This window comes from Pundamilia nyererei, unplaced genomic scaffold (assembly GCF_000239375.1).
Source record: "Pundamilia nyererei isolate P.nyererei 1_Seehausen unplaced genomic scaffold, PunNye1.0 scaffold00156, whole genome shotgun sequence".
Taxonomy (NCBI): domain Eukaryota; kingdom Metazoa; phylum Chordata; class Actinopteri; order Cichliformes; family Cichlidae; genus Pundamilia; species Pundamilia nyererei.
Window position 1 is genome coordinate 1,283,533 of NW_005187557.1, and position 18,204 is coordinate 1,301,736.

At 43.0% G+C, this 18,204-nt stretch overlaps 3 protein-coding genes across 8 annotated transcripts in view; 1 reads left to right on the forward strand and 2 right to left on the reverse strand.

Moving 5' to 3' along the window:
* ctdp1 (CTD (carboxy-terminal domain, RNA polymerase II, polypeptide A) phosphatase, subunit 1) overlaps window positions 1-1,214 on the reverse strand; it is a 97,896-nt gene extending 96,682 nt beyond the window's left edge. For 2 of the 4 annotated variants that reach the window (XM_005745252.2, XM_005745251.2), the window contains exon 1: window positions 478-1,213. In XM_005745252.2, the coding sequence (XP_005745309.1) occupies window positions 478-773 (296 nt within the window). In that variant the 5' untranslated portion in view covers window positions 774-1,213. Of the gene's footprint in view, window positions 1-477 lie in introns of all 4 variants that reach the window. The other 2 variants (XM_005745254.2, XM_005745253.2) reach the window with 1 other exon arrangement.
* Window positions 1,215-2,960: 1,746 nt separating this feature from the next.
* On the forward strand, window positions 2,961-15,365 carry adck5 (aarF domain containing kinase 5). 2 transcript variants are annotated; one of them, XM_005745249.1, is made up of 15 exons: window positions 2,961-3,008; window positions 4,061-4,155; window positions 4,247-4,396; window positions 7,211-7,286; window positions 8,744-8,944; window positions 9,028-9,168; window positions 10,338-10,451; window positions 10,759-10,890; window positions 12,099-12,182; window positions 12,410-12,491; window positions 13,136-13,214; window positions 13,295-13,386; window positions 13,478-13,730; window positions 14,660-14,776; window positions 14,845-15,365. In XM_005745249.1, exons 1-15 carry the CDS (start codon window positions 2,973-2,975, stop codon window positions 14,945-14,947), a joined length of 1,755 nt encoding a protein of 584 aa, XP_005745306.1. In that variant the 5' UTR covers window positions 2,961-2,972; the 3' UTR covers window positions 14,948-15,365. The 2 variants fall into 2 exon arrangements, with proteins under 2 accessions (XP_005745306.1, XP_005745307.1); XM_005745250.2 differs by lacking the exon at window positions 2,961-3,008 and adding an exon at window positions 3,249-3,417.
* Window positions 15,366-15,375: 10 nt separating this feature from the next.
* Window positions 15,376-18,204, reverse strand: part of cpsf1 (cleavage and polyadenylation specific factor 1) — a 19,090-nt gene continuing 16,261 nt past the window's right edge. For both annotated transcript variants that reach the window (XM_005745255.2, XM_005745256.2), the window contains exons 32-38: window positions 17,403-17,579; window positions 17,036-17,102; window positions 16,885-16,932; window positions 16,651-16,806; window positions 15,848-15,977; window positions 15,619-15,757; window positions 15,376-15,542 (exon numbers count right to left, since the gene is read on the reverse strand). In XM_005745255.2, coding sequence (XP_005745312.1) covers window positions 15,495-15,542; window positions 15,619-15,757; window positions 15,848-15,977; window positions 16,651-16,806; window positions 16,885-16,932; window positions 17,036-17,102; window positions 17,403-17,579 — 765 coding nt within the window. In that variant the 3' untranslated portion in view covers window positions 15,376-15,494. The remainder of the gene's footprint in view (window positions 15,543-15,618; window positions 15,758-15,847; window positions 15,978-16,650; window positions 16,807-16,884; window positions 16,933-17,035; window positions 17,103-17,402; window positions 17,580-18,204) is intronic.

The following is an 18,204-nucleotide window of genomic DNA, read 5'->3' on the forward strand; positions in this document are numbered from 1 at the left end:
GATAGTGGCTGCGTCAAGGCAAACAGCACAGCACGAGCGCATCTACCACGTGGTCGTGCCTTCAAAACAAAAGTGCGGAGCTTTGGGAATTCAATCATTACTGTACGTTAATAAAATTAACTAAAATTCTGATTTAGCAAATACAATTGTTTTCTAACGTTCTCTTCCACTACAATCACAACTCCTGAAAAAGCTCGATAAAACAACATTTATAAAACACGATGCTTTTATTTTGAAAGCCCCCCGACGAAACGCCAGCTTGTTTATTTTGCGGTACTTGACTCTGGTCGGAGCAAACGCTTCACTTGTGTTGCTTTGAGCGTGGCTAGCAAACAAGCTAACGTCAGGTTAACAGCGTTAGCTCGTTAGCTAGCTTAGGTACAATGAGCGTGAAGACAGCTGCAACAAAACGGAGCTGACACAAACAGGGAACAGGTCAGCTAACATTAACGAGCTATAGCAAGCAGGGTGACTCACCCAGGAGATATGACTTCTCCAAGTTGACTGCATAACTCCTTCACTATTCCAGCACGGTCCGATTTCACCTTCTTCTCTGGCAGCCTGGCACCATCAGTCCCCTTCTCCTGAGGTATGGGTGCACACAGTGCTAGCACGGAGTCCACGTTAACAAGAGAGCCGGCTTTGACTTTCCACTCTATAAGCCGGACAGGGAGAGCCCCAGCTGGCCAGCAGATATCCGCCACCTGCACCATGGGGCCCTCTGCAGCTGCACCATCGCCGCCACCACCAAAATCTGCAGGAGGATCCTCCATCTGCCCCGCACTCTCCAAAAACAAAATCTCCTTACTTTTGAAAAGCTGACAACTTAAAAGGTATCCACTCGACTTCGCAAACCCCCGTGTATCATTAAAACGTGCGAACCGTCAACATCGAGGAGAATTAAAACAAATGTGCTGCAGATTTAAACACAGCAGCTCCACAGTCCCAGCTACGTTCGCTCTTCCCGCCCGTAAACAGGAAAGCGCAACACTGCAGCGACACGGGTCGCTACAGTATCCGGTATACAGCAAGCCACTCGCGAAAAACACCAGAGAACTTCTATCGTCTCCGAGAACGCCCACTCTTTGGATCTCTATTTTCTTAGAGGGCGCTCGCGAGGTAGTCCAGAATGAATACATCCCTGTGCACGTGAAGCCCCCAAATGTAAATTCCGTCGAGGATTTTATGCTGGGGACTTTATCGTGTGTTTTATAGGTGAATGTGAGGCAAAATATTTTTACGGGGTTCGATTGTAGTTAAAATGCGTTTTTTGTGACAGCGCAATAATAAGACACTTTACGGCATCTGCCATTTTGATTTGGGGCATAAAGCTAGTGAATCCTAAATTGACCAATCAACTTGCAGGTTTGGTTTTAGGAAAATCCGATTCTCTTTTTTTAAGATAAAGGAAATGATGTAACTGTTGTTATATTTTAGGTCGTAAAAATTATACGTATGCAGAAAATAATGACAATAGTAATTTGTGGGTTTTTGTCTAGAAGCAGGTTTTACCCGTTTAGGTCCTTTTCACTTGTGATCATCGAGGACGAGCTCGCCGGCGCCCTCTGCAGTGCCGCTGGCTAATCTACAGTCAGTTTGTGTACAGTGGGATTATTAGGAAATGAAACTACTTCCCTAGATTATCTCTGAACGCAGTTTCTACTTAGGTTTCAAAATAAAACGACTCGTGCCTCTTTGTGACGCTTTTCACAATGTTGCCGTAAACTTTTAAAGTCACCAATGTGGTTATTCTAAGTGCTCCTTATTATAGATATCACCTATATAGCGCTTACATATTGTGTTAAAATCCGTGCAACCGTGAAAGATCATTATTTATGTTTTCCCTTTTTCTTTAAAGCTGCTGAACCCGCACAGACATGGTGTTACCTGACGCAACGTGATGTAACATATAAGTAACACTACACAAGTGTCTCATGGGGTTTTTTTGCAATAAGAGCACGATATTTACAAATACAGTAATGTTTTAAGGTGTAAGTGAAGGAGGTTGTTATAAGTCTAAGAAAGCCTTAGGTTTGATTGTATAGGTTATACCGGCCCTCGAGGTATGTTAATATTTAACTTTCCAGGCTGAAGATGGGACTGAAGGAAGTCAGCAGGGGATATAGATGATGACCTTACAGGACAAGGACGTACCTCGCACTGTTCTAGCTACTCAATGACGAAGAACTTAAGCACCTCCTTCCAGAGTGTTCCTTACAACTAACCGAGATGTTTCACTGCCCGATTTCTGTTTCACGCAGGTGTGAAAACGCCTTTCTTCTTATAGTTCACAATAAAAGCCATAGAAATAGTCTTGAAATACCAGCGATAAAACATAGCTTACACAAGTAGCTTCCGTTAACGTTTGGTTTTTAAAAATAATTTTATACTATGTTCTACAAATTATGAAATAGACATCATTTTCTTATTAAATGTATAAACGTTGTTGTGGGGTTAATGAAATACAATCTTTATTTTCATTGAGGCAAAATTAGTAATTTAAAGGAACTCATGAAATTCCTGAAATTATATTTTAAATAAAATTATGTATATTGCACACCACAGGGCTTCTGTTACCTAACCTAGGTCACTGTCAGTAGGTGGATGCAGTAGGTCGTTGGATGGACTTAGCACTAGTGTGGTTAAAGTTCTACAATCTATTTCCATCAATAAATAGACCTATTTGCTAAAGACAGGTTCTAGTTATTAACACAACGTGTGATGTTAAATTAAGTTTTCCTTTGCACATTCCTTAATTTTAGAAACACACACACACACACACACACACACACACACACACACACACAGTGGAGGGAAGTATCTGCATTACACAGGAAGTTTCCCGATGATCCACATATTACATCCACCATGACTCGTCTCCCATATCATTGGCACTGTATCAGTGCAAAAGAGACAACGATAGTGCAAAGGTGGCCCAGGTGGTGGGAGCCAATCATAATTCAGATACACACATGTCCAGTGTTGGTAGGAACCAACATTTCTGTGAGGTAGGGGGACCTTTGTGTGTCTTCAGGCAGGAGGTACGGGTGTGGTTTTAAGACGGATCTAATGAGTTAGATTTTTTTTTCTAAAAGAATCACATCAGATAAGAAAAATGTGACTATTTTCAGTTATCTCAATAATAAATAAGTAAGAAATCTTTTCACTTGTAGTTTTTATTTGCACGGCCGAACGAGCTGTCAAAAAATAAACGGAAACTACAGTATGTGGGAGGGTACCATCTCGCATTGCGTTACCCTTTGGTTAAACGTAAAGGGAACCAGTGTGCTGTTAGCAGTTTATGAAGGGGAAAGGTAAAGCGTTTACTGGTGGCTGCTGACACGGAATATTAATACGTCTCTTGGAGCGGGTCTGTTTTAATAACTCGGAAACATGATAGCGGAGAACTGTAAAGTGGTAAATAAATCGTATTTACTACACATTATTAACCCAATTCTCTCCAATTAGCAAGTTCATTGCTAGCCAGCTGTAATTGTTCCCGGTGTGTTGGCGTTTGTATATATTATCTGAAGTTTAAACTAAATGCCAAGGCCGTGTTTCAAAACCATACTGCTACCTAGAGTGTTTTAAAGCTGGTTTTGACATGAGGTAAGAACACATTCAGCACTCTGTTTCCAGCCATGATGTGAGTACGAGAATGAGACTGCATGAGTGGATCGTGCGCGCTGGAACACTTGGGAGGATGGGGGTTGCTCAGGTCCCTGACCCCGCTGCCATGTGTGAATTCATTTATCAGCACTGGAAACATTTTGTCCCTCAAAAGCAAACTGCCAAGAACAACAAAGTCACAGTATAGCGGCTCACGTTCGCCTTGAACCAGACGTTCTCGCTTCCCGTCCCTCGCGCGCACGTTTTCTTGTTGTTCCTCAGAACACAGTGTCTGTCCTCTGGGCCCACACTTTACTTCGTGCCCTAAACCTCTTTACCTAACTCGGGGGGGTTGGTTAATGTTCACTTAACGTGTGCAAACACAGAGTTCAGATGTGTCAGATGGAAGTGGCGCTGTAGTTCACTCATACACTGCTTTGTTTTTCTTCAGTTGACGTTATGTCTGCATCAACTGGCTCTCCTCCGAAGAGCTCCGCTTCCTGGATCTTCATCCCTCCCAGCAAGGCGATCTTTCAGTTCACTCAGGTAGCAGACAGCTGAGGACTGTAGATGAGCTTCAGGCTATGCTCAAGTCTGCATGCAATGAGACTGTATGTGTGTGTTTTAAATCTTGCAGGGATGCTAAGCGCAGAGGCTTGTTATGGAAGACGCTCGTTGGCCTCTCTGTTGGCGTTCCTGTGGCGGTGAGCATCAAGTATGCCGTATCGGAGCCCAGACAGAGGAGACAGATGAGGATTGTGATTGAAGGGTTTGGCCGCTTCTGCAGGTTTGTATGAATGTCATCAGCATCATGAGATTCTAACACGTGTTCAGTCTGAGGCTGTGAAATGGTCTCTAAATGGTGACTTCTTATCTATTAAACTTGCATATTAGATTTGTATATCTAATAGTGTTCTCTAAGTATTGTCAGGAACATTAGCTAAAGTAGGTCATTTTTTTCATGAATGGATAAAAGCAAAAGAAACAAAAATATCCTGACAACATTTCCTTTTATGGAAATCGATAATTTTATCCCTCTTATAAGGTTGTAAATTCCATCTCATTACTTTTAGTTTTTGGGTTACACCACAAGACTGAGAGCAGGGTGGAGACGGGCAGGAGCAGATGTGTGGCCAAAGTCAATGTATTCATTGGCTTCTGTTTTGCCTCATTTATTATTCCACCAAGAGGTTACGTTTTTTTGTTTTTTTGTTTTTTTTTGTTACGGTTACGTTTTTACTGTCCGTGTCATTCATTCTGTCTGTAAACATAACAGCCCAAAAAGTTAAGACTGAACTCTGATGAAACTTTGGGGGTGTAGAGTGGGGTCATGTTAGCTTTGCATCCACTAAGCTATTCAAGGTCAGCTTCATTGGTCAAAACCTGACAAAAAGCCTGATGGAAACTTAGAAACTGTTAGTGTGGTGTGTTTTATCAAGATGTATAAAATCTACTTTATAAAGACTGAAAGTATCAAAGTTGTTATATTGATGTGAAGCTCAAAGGCCCCATAGAGCTGTTTGAAACGGTGTTTCTTACTGCCATTGTTTGTATTGACAAACATATCGGCATATAGGAAATGATTTATTGGCATTCTAAGTACCTCTTAACTTTGGACATCTGACCTCTTCTTAAAGGTCAAATGAGGTATAAATATTATAAAAATCTGTTATCCTTTAAACTTTGCTTAAACTTCAGTTGCTTTTGTTTGTATTGGCAACATTTAGGAAGTGATATGGGTATTTGACGATTCTAACTATCACTTTGCATTTAAATATTGACCTTTGACCTCACTTTTGCATTTCACATCTGCCTTTTTTCAAGTTGACCCCAGAATGTGTTTCATCCTTAAATAAGGCATTGTCAAGAGAAAGAGAGCTACCTAACTCAAGGGACGAACTAGTGTTGTCTATGCATAACAGACAACTTTATGTTACTGGCAGCCTGTTGCCGTGTAGTGTGTCCTTAAAGATTTGAGGAAACTGAATGCTGTGAGAAGGTCATGTCCTTAAAGAAGACCTGAGACAGCATCTGTGAGCTACATCGGGCCCTTCAGTTGGTGCATCTGTTCTCTGAAGCCTCCTCAGAAGTGGTCTCAGTGGAAGGATGGCCAAATTACACAAGAACTCAACTGAAAATGCATCAAGTTTGATGAATCTAGTCCTCACTGGACTGTGGGAGGATCTTGGGAGAGAGACTACAACAGTATGACTGTAAAACATGGTGGAAGCTCTGTCATGTTTTGGGGCTGCATTTCAGCTAGTGGGGTTGGGGATCTTTTTAAAAGTTATGGATTGTACATGTAGAAAAGTGCCATCTGATTTTGGAAACCACTGTGGGAAGAGTCAAATTGTTTATGGCCTCATTTTTCAGCACAATGATCCCAAACACAGTGCCATAAAATACCTGGACAGTGTTCTGTTGTGTGTTTATTCCATCAGTCATGGAGCCTAGACCTCAGCTTTCTTAAAGCATTAAAGCAATGTGGGAACATCCTGATACAGAACAGTAGCCAACATTCAAAGAAGAGCTTTGACTGTCCTTCAAGAAACCTGCAGAACTAGTCCCAAAGACTACTTGAAGAAACTGCAAGAAAGTTGACGTACGAGAGTTCAGGCTGTGTGGAAGAATAAAGCTGGCTGTGTTAAATGTTGAGGTTCAAGCTTGTTACAATTATACAAACTCTGTTTTTTCCCTTCTTTGCTGTATTTACATGTATGTTTGCACGTTTCAATAAATCGCTGCTCCCCTTCCCGAGTTTCTTAGCAACACTTCCGCACAGCGCTGTCCGTGCCTAGAAGCCATTAGCACTGGGCTTAATTGACCCATTCTTACCAATCAGAAGATCGATGCATTGATCCCTGATTTTTCCAGTCCATGTGCTGAGATGTCCTTGAGCAAGATATTGAACCCCAGTGCATCCGTGCAAGTGCATGCTTAGATAAAAGTGACATCTTTGAGTTTTCAACAGAGTAGAAATGCAGAACGCACTTTTACCAAATGCTGCTAATAGGAAATCCAATCGTAGATGTTTTCTCTCTATTTTATAAGCTGCAGATATCTTTGAGCTGATGCTAGATTATTTAAGTTGATTTCCAGATCCCCTTCCTCACACAACCCTTAACGGATCAGTATGTACTTCCAGCGTGGAACCAGAAATCTCATGCAAATGCTTAAACCGTTACACCGCAGAACCATTGGTGCTGCTTAAATGAAATTAACAAGATAATATGTATGAAAACATGAGGGCAGAGAATGACTCTGCTGTATTGCAGCAGCCTATGTGTGTGGAGCCTAGTGGTAAATGAAGAGCACATGATTTTATTACACTAGTGCTGTGTCACTGTATTTGAAGAACACTTTTGCTTTATTCTAACTTGCTGGAAGTGTAACAATTTGCCTTTCTCGGATCAGTTCAGACAGACTACATTTTTAAGAACATTTTGCCATCCTCACTTTTTTCTCACTAATCTTTATTATAGAAAAACGATCTTCTTACCGGCGATCGTGTTAGGAATCGTCATCACATGCTAGCAACTCTGTTTATTTGTAAGTCAGATCTTTCAGTTCCAGTAATCATCAGATATGTGTGTGTCCTCAGATCTCTCTCTGTGGGACTCTTCATTTCCGCTGACTACTGGTGGACCACCAACGTGCTGCTTCGTGGAATAGATGAGGTCAGTTTGTTTTTAGAGTGGGTAATATGGACCCACTCTAAGCTTTGGCTGAAGCTCTGACAGACCAAGGATTTCTTCATGACACCTAATGCCAGGGTCAGTGTGTCGTTGCCAAGCCTGCAGACGTCTGTGTCCCGCTGCATGGATATGCTTCCCCAGATATCACTGACCCACTGAACAGTGGTACAGACAGCAAAATGTTCTTCAGATCCTTTTATGTCTGTCACATGTGCTCAGGGTGAACCTGCTCTCTCTGTGAAAAGTGCAAGGAATCAGTGGTGGAGCTGCCAATTCTGGTATTCTGTGGCATATGTCAGTCTCCGTGGTGCCAGGGAGTGAGCGCAGGGCCCACTGGAGGATGTCGACCCCTCAGGCCACCCTTATGAACCCATACAAGGTTCCCATGGCAATGACTTCAGCTTCCAGGCCCCTCTTCTGTGAAACCAGCTCCTAGTCTAGATTCTGGAGACAGACACCTTCCCTACTTTCAAGATCAGGTTTAAAACTTTTGATAAAGCTTATAGTTAAACCTGGATCAGGTGACCCTGAATCCTCCCTTAGTTATGCTGCAATACTTTCAGACTACTGCGGGCTTGTCATGGTGCACTCAGCATTTCTTCTTCACTGTGTTTATACCCCACTCTGCATTTCCACAGTGTGTGTTTTGTCCTGTCCTCCTGTTTGTTTTTGGGTTTTTCCTTCCCAGTGTCCCCAAGTGCTTAATCAAAAGGGGGGTGTTTTTTTTGTATTGTTTTAGGGTCTTTACCTGACAGTATAAATGCACCTTGAGGTTGCTGTTACTGTCATTTGGTGCGTTTATAATAAAAATATAATTAAATAAAGTCTGTTTCTAATTGTTTCTGTCCTGTTGGAGGTCATTTTGTAGCTCTGGGCCTTCTATGGTCCTCTCCAGCTCTCCTAGAGTAACTGCCTTTCTCCTAGAATCTCCTCTGTGCTCTTGACAGGTTTGCAAACAAACCTTCTGGCAATGGGACTTATTGATGTTCCATGCTGGAGGTTTTGAACTACTTTTGCAGCCTCTGTAGGGTCCAGGTATCGCCCCAGCAGTGACACTGACACTGGCTAAATGCAAAAGTAGTCAAAAAACAGAAAAGATGAGGAGGTAAAAATGTCAGTGGCCACTTATAAAGCCATTCCTGGTTTGGGGGCTGTCTCATTGTTGCCCCTCTAATGCACCTGTTTTTAATTTCATTAACACCACCTTCTGCTGCTTGACTGGCCACATCAACATCCCAGAAGATTCACTGAATTGATGCTATTCTCTCATTAAAATGTGCCCCTTTCATTTTTAGAGTACATGTACATTATTTTCTCCCTTCAGTCACTTTATTACATGTGGGGTCCAAGCTTCATGTGAACTAGAAGGAACTAGTTAGCATTGATTTTTAGCACTGATGGCGTTAATGCTTTCTGTCTTACGTGTATCTTCCTGTTAGAGCAATCCATCCTACGTGACTGAGATGTCAGCTTGCCACCAGAGGGCAGCAGAGTCCATTGTGGAAGGAGCCATAAAGAATGGAGGCCTGTACATTAAGCTTGGCCAAGGCCTGTGTGCCTTCAATCACCTGCTACCCCCTGAGTACATCCACACCCTGCAAGTACTAGAAGACAAAGCTCTAAACAGGAGGTACAAAGAGGTGAGCAGTGCAGCACAAGCAAAGCACAGGACTCGTGAAAGAGGACGGAGTGACACTGGTCAGGATGTGTCTGTCTTTAACAGGTGGACGCTCTCTTTGAAGAAGACTTCAACAAGACCCCTGATAAGCTTTTTAAAGCATTCGACTATGAGCCCATCGCTGCTGCCAGCTTAGCTCAGGTTCATAAAGCCCTGCTGTTTGATGGGACTCCGGTCGCTGTGAAGGTGAGCTGCTGAAATCACTGTTAACCAGTGTTGGTCAAGTTACTTGAAAAAAGTAATCAGTTACTAATTACTGATTACTTCCCCCAAAAAGTAATCCCGTTACTTTACTGATTACTTATTTTCAAAAGTAATGAATTACTTAGTTACTTAGTTACTTTTTAAAAACACGATTTACAACCTGAATAGGTGATAAAGCGATAGATCTTTCAGCCCAATTCTACTTTTTCTACATAATCCATCATACAAAATGTAATCAAATGGAAAAGTCTCTTTTTTTTAACTTGTTTTATCAGTTTTAATCTTTTAACTTTATGCATCAAGCAAAAATTAAATTATATGCAACATTCTCTGACTTGAATAAATTAGTTTAACATTTAAACCTATTTTCTGCACATTCCAGCACATAAAATAAAATATTTTTTGTGTTTACACTCACTCTTTCAAATAGATGCAAGTAAAACACAGCAGGAAATAAATAAAGTCAAAGACTCAGCAGTCCTGTTGCTCTATTTTCACCTGTAAAGCAGGACTGCAGTAGGCGGAGGTTTACCCTGGTGCAGGTGTGCCGTGGTCAGTTGAAGAATCCGCGAGTTTCTCTGTGAGTTTCACATTACGTCGTAGCTACTCGGTGCTTGCTCGGAAGTTTAGGGTTTTTTGCTGTAAGAAGAAGTTTTCTTCCCACGCACGATGGACACTAATGTTTTTGTCACTTTTTATGGAATCAAACTCAAAGTAAGGTCAGTACTTCCACGCTTTAAACGCTGCACGCTCATACGCTCTCCCAGAATCGATATGTGATCCATTGTTGATCTGCACACAGCTGTTGTCACCAACGACGCACTTGCTTCCGTCACTGTCGTGAGACATTCTCGCAAAAAAATCACGGTTTTAGTAACGCAGTAACGCAGCGTTCCTACAGGAAAGTAACGGTAATCTAATTACCGATTTTGCAATAGTAATCCCTTACTTTACTCGTTACTTGAAAAAAGTAATCAGATTACAGTAACGCGTTACTGCCCATCTCTGCTGTTAACATTTTAAATGACCTCACTATAGCAGTGAAGCATGAGCCTCATGAAACAATGATTCAGTTATATCTGAGGTTTTATTTTTGGTTATGGGAAAGTTTGGTCCTGACTTTTAATAGTTTCTCGTCGTGTTTCACACAGGTGCAGTTCATTGACCTCAGGGATCGCTTTGATGGAGATATCCGAACATTGGAGATCCTGCTGGATATTATTAAGTTCATGCACCCCAGTTTTGGGTTCCGATGGGTCCTTAAGGTCAGAAAGTGTCTGTATGACTTGACCGATTCACTCGATGTTCTAAACCCAGGGTGTCCAACTCCAGGCCTCGAGGGCCGGTGTCCTGCAGGTTTTAGATGTGCCCTTGATCCAACACAGCTGATTTAAATGGCTAAATTACCTCCTCAACATCTCTTGAAGTTCTCCAGAGGCCTGTTAATGAACTCATTTGAGTCAGGATGATATCTAAAACCCGCAGAACACTGGCCCTTGAGGCCTGGAGTTCACCACAGTTTTCTGTTTAGAAAACTTCAGAAGTTACAGAGTTTTATTGTAATTTGTGTAGGACTTAAAGGGAACACTGGCTCAGGAGCTGGACTTTGAGAATGAGGCCAGGAACTCTGAGAGGTGCGCAGAGGAGCTGAAACACTTTAAATTTGTGGTTGTACCTAAAGTCTTCTGGGAGCAAACCAGCAAGGTGAAGTTGCTGTCAGTGGTACATGTAGTGCTGGGCGATATGGAAAAAATATTTATCAGATAGGAATTATTTTATACGACGATAACGATATATATCACAATGTACCACCTGACCTGTGGTCATCTGGAAAGTACGCAGTCTGTAAACAGCGAGCGCAGAGGGTGCAGTCTTTGTTAATGAAATGGATGGTTACGCTCATGTAGGGCTGCGTATCTCTGCTCGTCACCGTCCAGGCCAGTCGTCAAGGCATAATGCACAACACTGCAAACATCCTTCTCTACTTTGGCCCGGCATGCGTCATAAGCGAGGCAACTCGACTTTATTGAAGTGCTTACGACCGGACATAACGTACCTCGGATCAAGGACTTTGACGAGGTCACGGAAGCTGTCCTTCTCAACTACATAAACAGGGGCCATGCCTTTACAAATGTAACGCGAGATGGCTCCTGTGATTTGTTTATGGCGCTGGTACGTTTTCTCATAAGGGCCTTGTGTGAAAGACTGCTGTATCTTCGGCTGGCTATAGTTTTTCTTTTCCCAACTTGCTCCCATCGTTCCACAACTTGGTTTAGCTTGAATTTTCTAGATTCTTGAGTATTCCTTTTCGTGGACCTTCTGTAGGTGATAGAAGAGATTTGTTGTGTTGCCATCGGGTGCAGGAATAGTTTTGTAGCATAGCTTGCTTCTGCTCCGTGTTGGTGCTGTTGAACCCAAAATGTAACCAAATCACAGACTCTTTTCGGTCAAAGTGCTTCTTCCTGGGCTGCCTGTGTAGCTGTCTCTGTCTGTTGCATGTCGGGGCATGAAACTGCAACATGTCGCACGTCCATCGTTTTGAGTTACCGTAAAGCATGTCACAAATCCGGGTGCACGTAAAGCAGCACCATGACGCAAAACCACAAGACGGAGTTTCTTTGCGAAAAATATCATTTTTTTTATACTTTTAACTTTATGCAAGAGAAAATAAAGTATGTATAGTGAGAAGACAACACTAATATATTTGCCACAGGCTATTTAATGTTATATTTTATGTAATAATTTATAAAATTACGATAGAAACGATAGAAGACAAATGGCATGATAGACACTTTTCTATCGTCCACACGATATATATCGTCATATCGCCCAGCACTAGTGCAGAATAAGTGCACAATAATACTGCTCGACTTCCATCAGCGTCCTCTTTATTTTTTCTCTCCAATACTCAGAGAGTGCTGACAGCAGAGTTTTGCGACGGCTGTAAAATCAACAGCGTGGAAGAAATAAAACGTCAAGGACTGAGTCTGAAAGATGTAAGCTGACGATACTCTAAATCCTCGAGTCACTCACCTCTTCTCACCCTCAACCAGTTGTGGCAGGTGGTTGCCCCTCCCTGAGGTTTCTTCCTGTTAAAATACATTTTTCCTTCCCACTGCCGCCAAGTGCTTGTTATTGTTGGGTCTGTGCAACATAAACCACTTTGAGGCAACAGTTTTTGTGATTTGGTGCTATATAAAATAAATGTAGCTTTATTTTTCAGACTGCAGATAAACTGATCAGAACATTTGCTGAGCAGATATTCTACACGGGTTTTATCCATGCAGACCCTCACCCCGGGAATGGTAGGTACATCACATGGACTGTAGAGCACGGAGCCACTGGTGTTGTTACTCTGCATTTTTAAACCTCAGCATTAGTCTTTTGGTTTCCTCATGTTGTTGTTGTCCTTTTTAATGACCCAAAAAGGCTCATAATTTGGAATGAGGGTACATTTTAAACCCAACACTGGCTACCTTGTAAGGACAATCTTTACCTTATAGAAGTGATTCAATAAAGTCCTGTGATTTCACTCATTAAAACTGAAGCACAAACTTCCTGGATGCTCTGTTCCACACAACAGGACATGTTGTTTGTCAGTTAATTCCATTAAAATCTACGAAAGGCATCAACACAGCTGACAAAGAAGCCAGACACCTGTAAGCCTTAGAAAAATCCAAATGAGAAAAGTCACACACTTGAGTGTTTATTAAGAAACTTGTTTATAGCAGGGTTGTTAAATCAGTGGCTATGTGGGAAGTTTAATTCTTTAAAATTCTGAGATTTTTTGTTTTTACTTTATTTTTTTACAGTAACGTTCATAAACAAGTTCAAGTTGTTTACTCATGCTAAAAAAAAACATACATACCGGTATCATATGAAATGACATGAGTTAGTAACAGAGGTTCTAAAGAGAAGAAGTCACTCAAATTTGGATCATGTGTTGCAGTTCTCGTGAGGCGAGGTCCTGACAACAAGGCGGAGCTGGTGCTGTTGGACCACGGCTTGTACGAATACCTCAGCCAGCAGTAAGAAACTGATGAGTCGGCATGAGATACTGTCAGGTTTTTCTTCAGCTATCTGCTTTAACTCTGACCTTTGAACTTAGAGATCGAGAGGCCCTCTGTAAACTTTGGAGGTCCATAGTCCTCAGGGACGAGGCAGAAATGAAGCAGCAGTCCAGCGCCCTCGGGGTCAAAGGTCAGGACGCTTGACTTAAACGCCATGTTAACTTTGTTATGAACAAATGTGGGGATTAAAATCAAACACGAGGGCTCGTCGTCGTCTGCAGAGTACTTCCTCTTCTGCGAGATGCTGCTGCAGCAACCAATCAACATGCACAAGTTGGGTCTGTCCAACATCCTGAGCAAGGAGGAGACGGCCTACATGCGTGAGATGGCCGTCCACCGCTTCGAGAGCATCATGCAGGTGCTGAAGTCGATGCCTCGGCCCATGCTGCTGGTGTTCAGGAACATCAACACAGTGCGGAGCATCAACATCAGACTGGGGGCGCCGGTGGACCGCTACTTTGTCATGGCCAAGAGGTAAACACCCTAACACAACATCTCAGGGGTCAGGGCCATTAAGGATGAGATCAGATTGTGTAAAGCAATATTTCTTTTGGGAATGTCAGTCGGTACTTAGCTTTAAATTAGTGGGTATGCTGCGTGTTGCCCCTGTGTGGATACAGCTGCAAGGATCAGCTAATGAGTGTGCACACCACAGTTTCACCCGTATACGTCACTTCTGACTCCAAAAATCATCAGCCAAAAACCCTAATGCACAGACACCAGTAGGTGATGGCTTATGACTCTGTCCATCTGTTATCTACAGTCTGTTTAAAACACCTGATGCCTGGAAGTATTCAAACAATAAAGAGCGTAATGAGTCAATGTCTGCTGGGCTAGTGTGAACCCTGAACCCAAAGTGAGCCCCACACACACACTCAAAGAAAACCAGGCCTTATTTGGTTTTTTTGAGACGCTTTGAACTTTATTCTGTGCTTATCAAAGAAAAATGTCCCCACACGGTTGGTCAAAAAGCACTATGGATTTCTAGTTCAGGACCTTGCATTAATAACTTAAAGGCACGTGACCTCTATTGGACAAAGTTTTGTGAAGAAACCGATCAATGCACCGCATTGAACTCCATCGCACACTGTGGAAGTTCACACTTCCACAGTCAGCTCATTTTCCAGCATGAAAGTTATAATAGAAATTTCCCCAGAGCGCAAAGTTGTTTGAGCAAAAATGCAGAATTTTAAACCTGACGCTGATGTTAGGGCTGAATTACATGTTTATTTTTAGATGTCATTTTGTGTCTCGGTGACCATTAAAGTTGATTAAAACAATACTTTAAAATATCTGCCTCAAGAAGTGCTGTGAGTGATAATCTTTTGTGAAGCCTCCACATCTCCAGCAGAATGTCGTAAAGGTTTGCAGATCTTGTGCATGTCTCTTTTTCTCATCAACAGCGCCGTGCGAGGCTGGGGGAAGATTCAGGCTGAGAAGGTCGGCATCCTCCCCCAGCTTTGGCTCTTCCGCTGGGGGAGGACTGCATGGGAGAGCGTCAAGTTTGAAGTTGCTCTGAGGTGTGCAATAATTAAAGAAATTATGTTCTGTGATTGGAGCCACTGAGCTGATTAGATTACTTTTACAGATCAGAGATGGCGGTGATGAGCCTGACACGTGCGGTCCTGGCGCTGCTCCAGTACTTGGGCCTCCTATCGCTGGACTCCGACTTGTACGAGTACCTGAAATAGCGCACAAGCGTCTCACTACAAAGGATTCATTCCAAGCACAAGTGAACACAGCTCATCAGTGAGCCTTTTGCTGCTCAAGCAGCTCCGAGTGCTGGTGGTTTACGTTGCTGCTCGACCGTGAGCAACGTTCCCACCAAACCACCTTCAGGGTCTGCTGGGGGACAATGTGCTCCACTGCAGGACTGGAAGCATCCGTTCCAGGGCGAGAGGAGCAACACCACCAATGGGACTTTTAAGTAATTAAATCTTATTTATTTTAAGAGTAATTTTGGGAAACCAAATCCAATGAGGTTTTTAACCTGCAGGTTTTTTAATGAAGCAGACATTTTCTCAGTTATTCTGTCAGACAGTATTTTGTCCAGTACCACCTGACTGTTTAAATTATGAGAACATGGTAATAAAACACGAAGAAATCACACCAGTCTTGGTTTGTTTTTTTCCCTCTTTTATACAAAATATTCTAAGAAAACAAATCAAAGTTTCCATAACAAAAAGTCTTCTGTTCACTATAAAACAACTCAGTGAAGAAGAAGCAGGAATGTGGCGTTCAGAAATGAGCCGTTACTCTGTCGATCTCCAGAAGGTCATCCAGGATCTGCAGGGAGAAGGAAATTAAATGAGCGAAGAGCTGAGCTAACGGGAAGCTCCGGTCTGCTGTTCTGTGCACTCACGATGTCCTGAGTCGTCCCGATCTTCTTGGCCAGCTCGCTGCGCTCCATCGTGCTGAGGTACAGGTACTTGTTGAGGAGCTCTCCATCCAGGATGTTCTTCACAGGATTCTGAAGGCTCCGCCTGTCGCTGTGCAGCATTCTGGATACCATAGACAAACACGTCACTCACATCAGCATCCTGAACTGTAACGTTTCATAATTCATGTCAGAAAGCTGCAGTGCTGCTAACCTGAAAGCTTTTGGGTTCAGACCCGCGTGATGAGGCAGCATGGTGGTGAGCGCATTTTGCAACATCAGCAGACGGCGGTAAGTCTTCTCCTGCATGGGGAGGAGCAGGCCGATGCCTCCATCCAGGGTTGCTGTGGGAACATGATTAGTTCATATAGGGAACTGAAGCTTCTCATTACCGTGTGATTCATACTGGTTGTGATTTGGCGATTGTGATAAGTTCACAAAATAAAATCAGCATAAATCAGTAACAACAATCGCCTCACTTTATATTGTAACGTAAAGACTCTGAGCAAGTGCTTTGGTGACAGTGGGAGGGAAAAACTCATTTTTAACAAGAACTTTCAGTTTTAAAATACATCGTTTACAGTTTGTTTTCAATTACATCAAATTTCGTGTTTTAAATTTACTGTCATATCCTCTCACCCCAACCGGTCGCAGCAGATGGCCCCGCCCCTCCCTGAGCCTGGTTCTGCCGGAGGTTTCTTCCTGTTAAAAGGGAGTTTTTCCTTCCCACTGTCGCCAAAGTGCTTGCTCATAGGGGGTCATATGAATGTTGGGTTTTCCTCTATCTATTATTGTACGATCTACTGTACAATGTAAAGCGCCTTGAGGCGACTGTTGTTGTGATTTGGCGCTATATAAATAAAACTGATATGAATTAAATTGAATATCTTTGGCTCACAGCACATTTGCAATGTTGTAACTGAATGTGATTCGGTAACATCAGCTTAGTTCAGTTAGTAAAAGGAATATTTGTTGGTATGAGTTTTGATTCTCCCGGTAAAGCCTTGTGCTACCCACCGAACCACGTGATGTGCTTGTTGTCCCAGGTTAGAGCCTTTTTGCTGCTAGCGTCCAGCGCCCCTCTGCACGGCATCCGCCAAAAAGTGTTGATGTTAGCTCCGGCGTTGAAGTCCGCTCGCCTCAGCAGGCGCATTCCTCCAAAGCTCTCTTTAGCTGCAACACACACACACGGAGCACTTAACAAGGACTGTGTAATTTTAAATTAAGTTACAAAACATCTACAGCACGTACCTTCAGGCAAATACATGTAAACATAGAGGTTCTTGTCTCGATCCGACACTGGAAGCAAGAGAACAGAAAAGCTTTGTGAGAAAACGATTTGATCATTAAAGTTTCTTTGTTGTTGTTGTTTTTGTAAAATAAAGATTATTCCAGATGTTACCTAAGAATCCAAGCTGGTTGTTATCCACCATGAATTCGATGCTGTAGACTTCTAAAGGCTTTGCATCCTGTTGCCAAAACAATAAGAAAAGAGTTAAAACCCAACAGAGAAGGCTACAGGCCCCTGAATCATCCCCTGCTGCCAGAGCTGCTCTCGTCAAGATGAACCTGGCTGAAAGACATCAGTAATCACTCACAGATCTTCATCAGTACACCCTCCACTGTGTGCTGTAGCCACGGTTACTTAATCCTGATTTACACTCTCATACAGCACATCTGACTGTTTACGACCCTGACTTCATTTGAAATGACAGACGTTTGAGTCTGGGACAGGCTCCACCCATTGAGTCGTGGCGTTTCCTCCTCACCCTGCTAACAAGAGACAGCGTCTTGCTCTCCTCCTGGTAGCGCAGTAGCGAGATGCTCTTCATCAGGTCAGCAGCCAGGATGAAATTCTTGATGCTGAACATCTGGTGGATGTAGAGCTGCGTGTCGATGAAGGCCATACCCGTCAGATCATTGTCCTTCAGGACCCACAGGAAGATCTGAAAGAGGAAGTTATACCATTTGTTTTTGCGGGCGACTCACCTCTTTGGGTAATTATCGCAGAATTTCAAAAATGAAACATTAAAGGTCATTTAAACTCCAGCGAGCATCCTGACAAAAAATTCAGTGGCTTAATAATAAGTGAGTTCAGATGAGAGGCGACCGGGCACAATCAGTCAGATAGTGAAATCTGACTGCTTGTGCAACATTTTCTAAAATAGACAGTAGGGATGCACCGATACCGGTATCGGCCTCGATACCACATTTTCTAAAGTACTCTTACTCGTTAAAAGTCCCCCGATACCGGGGACCGATACCACGGTCTGAGACCTGTCTATGTTTGAGCGGCATGTAAGGGGTTAATCACAGGCGCCAAGTGCCCGCCCCCAGGCCCCGAGTGCCCGCCCCCAGGCCCCGGCTGCAGCTCAGAGCTGAGAGAAGGGCAGGCGAGACAAGTCAGCCGTGTGGAACTATTTCAAAGTGAACGAAGACGCGAAAAGAAACAGCACGTATTACATGCTCCAGTCCCTCATTGAGCAAAAGCGAGTGCTGGGGGTGTCTGAGCATGAACTCCCTGACTATCTCACCACTCACCAATGGGCTCTTATGGAGACGACTGTTGCC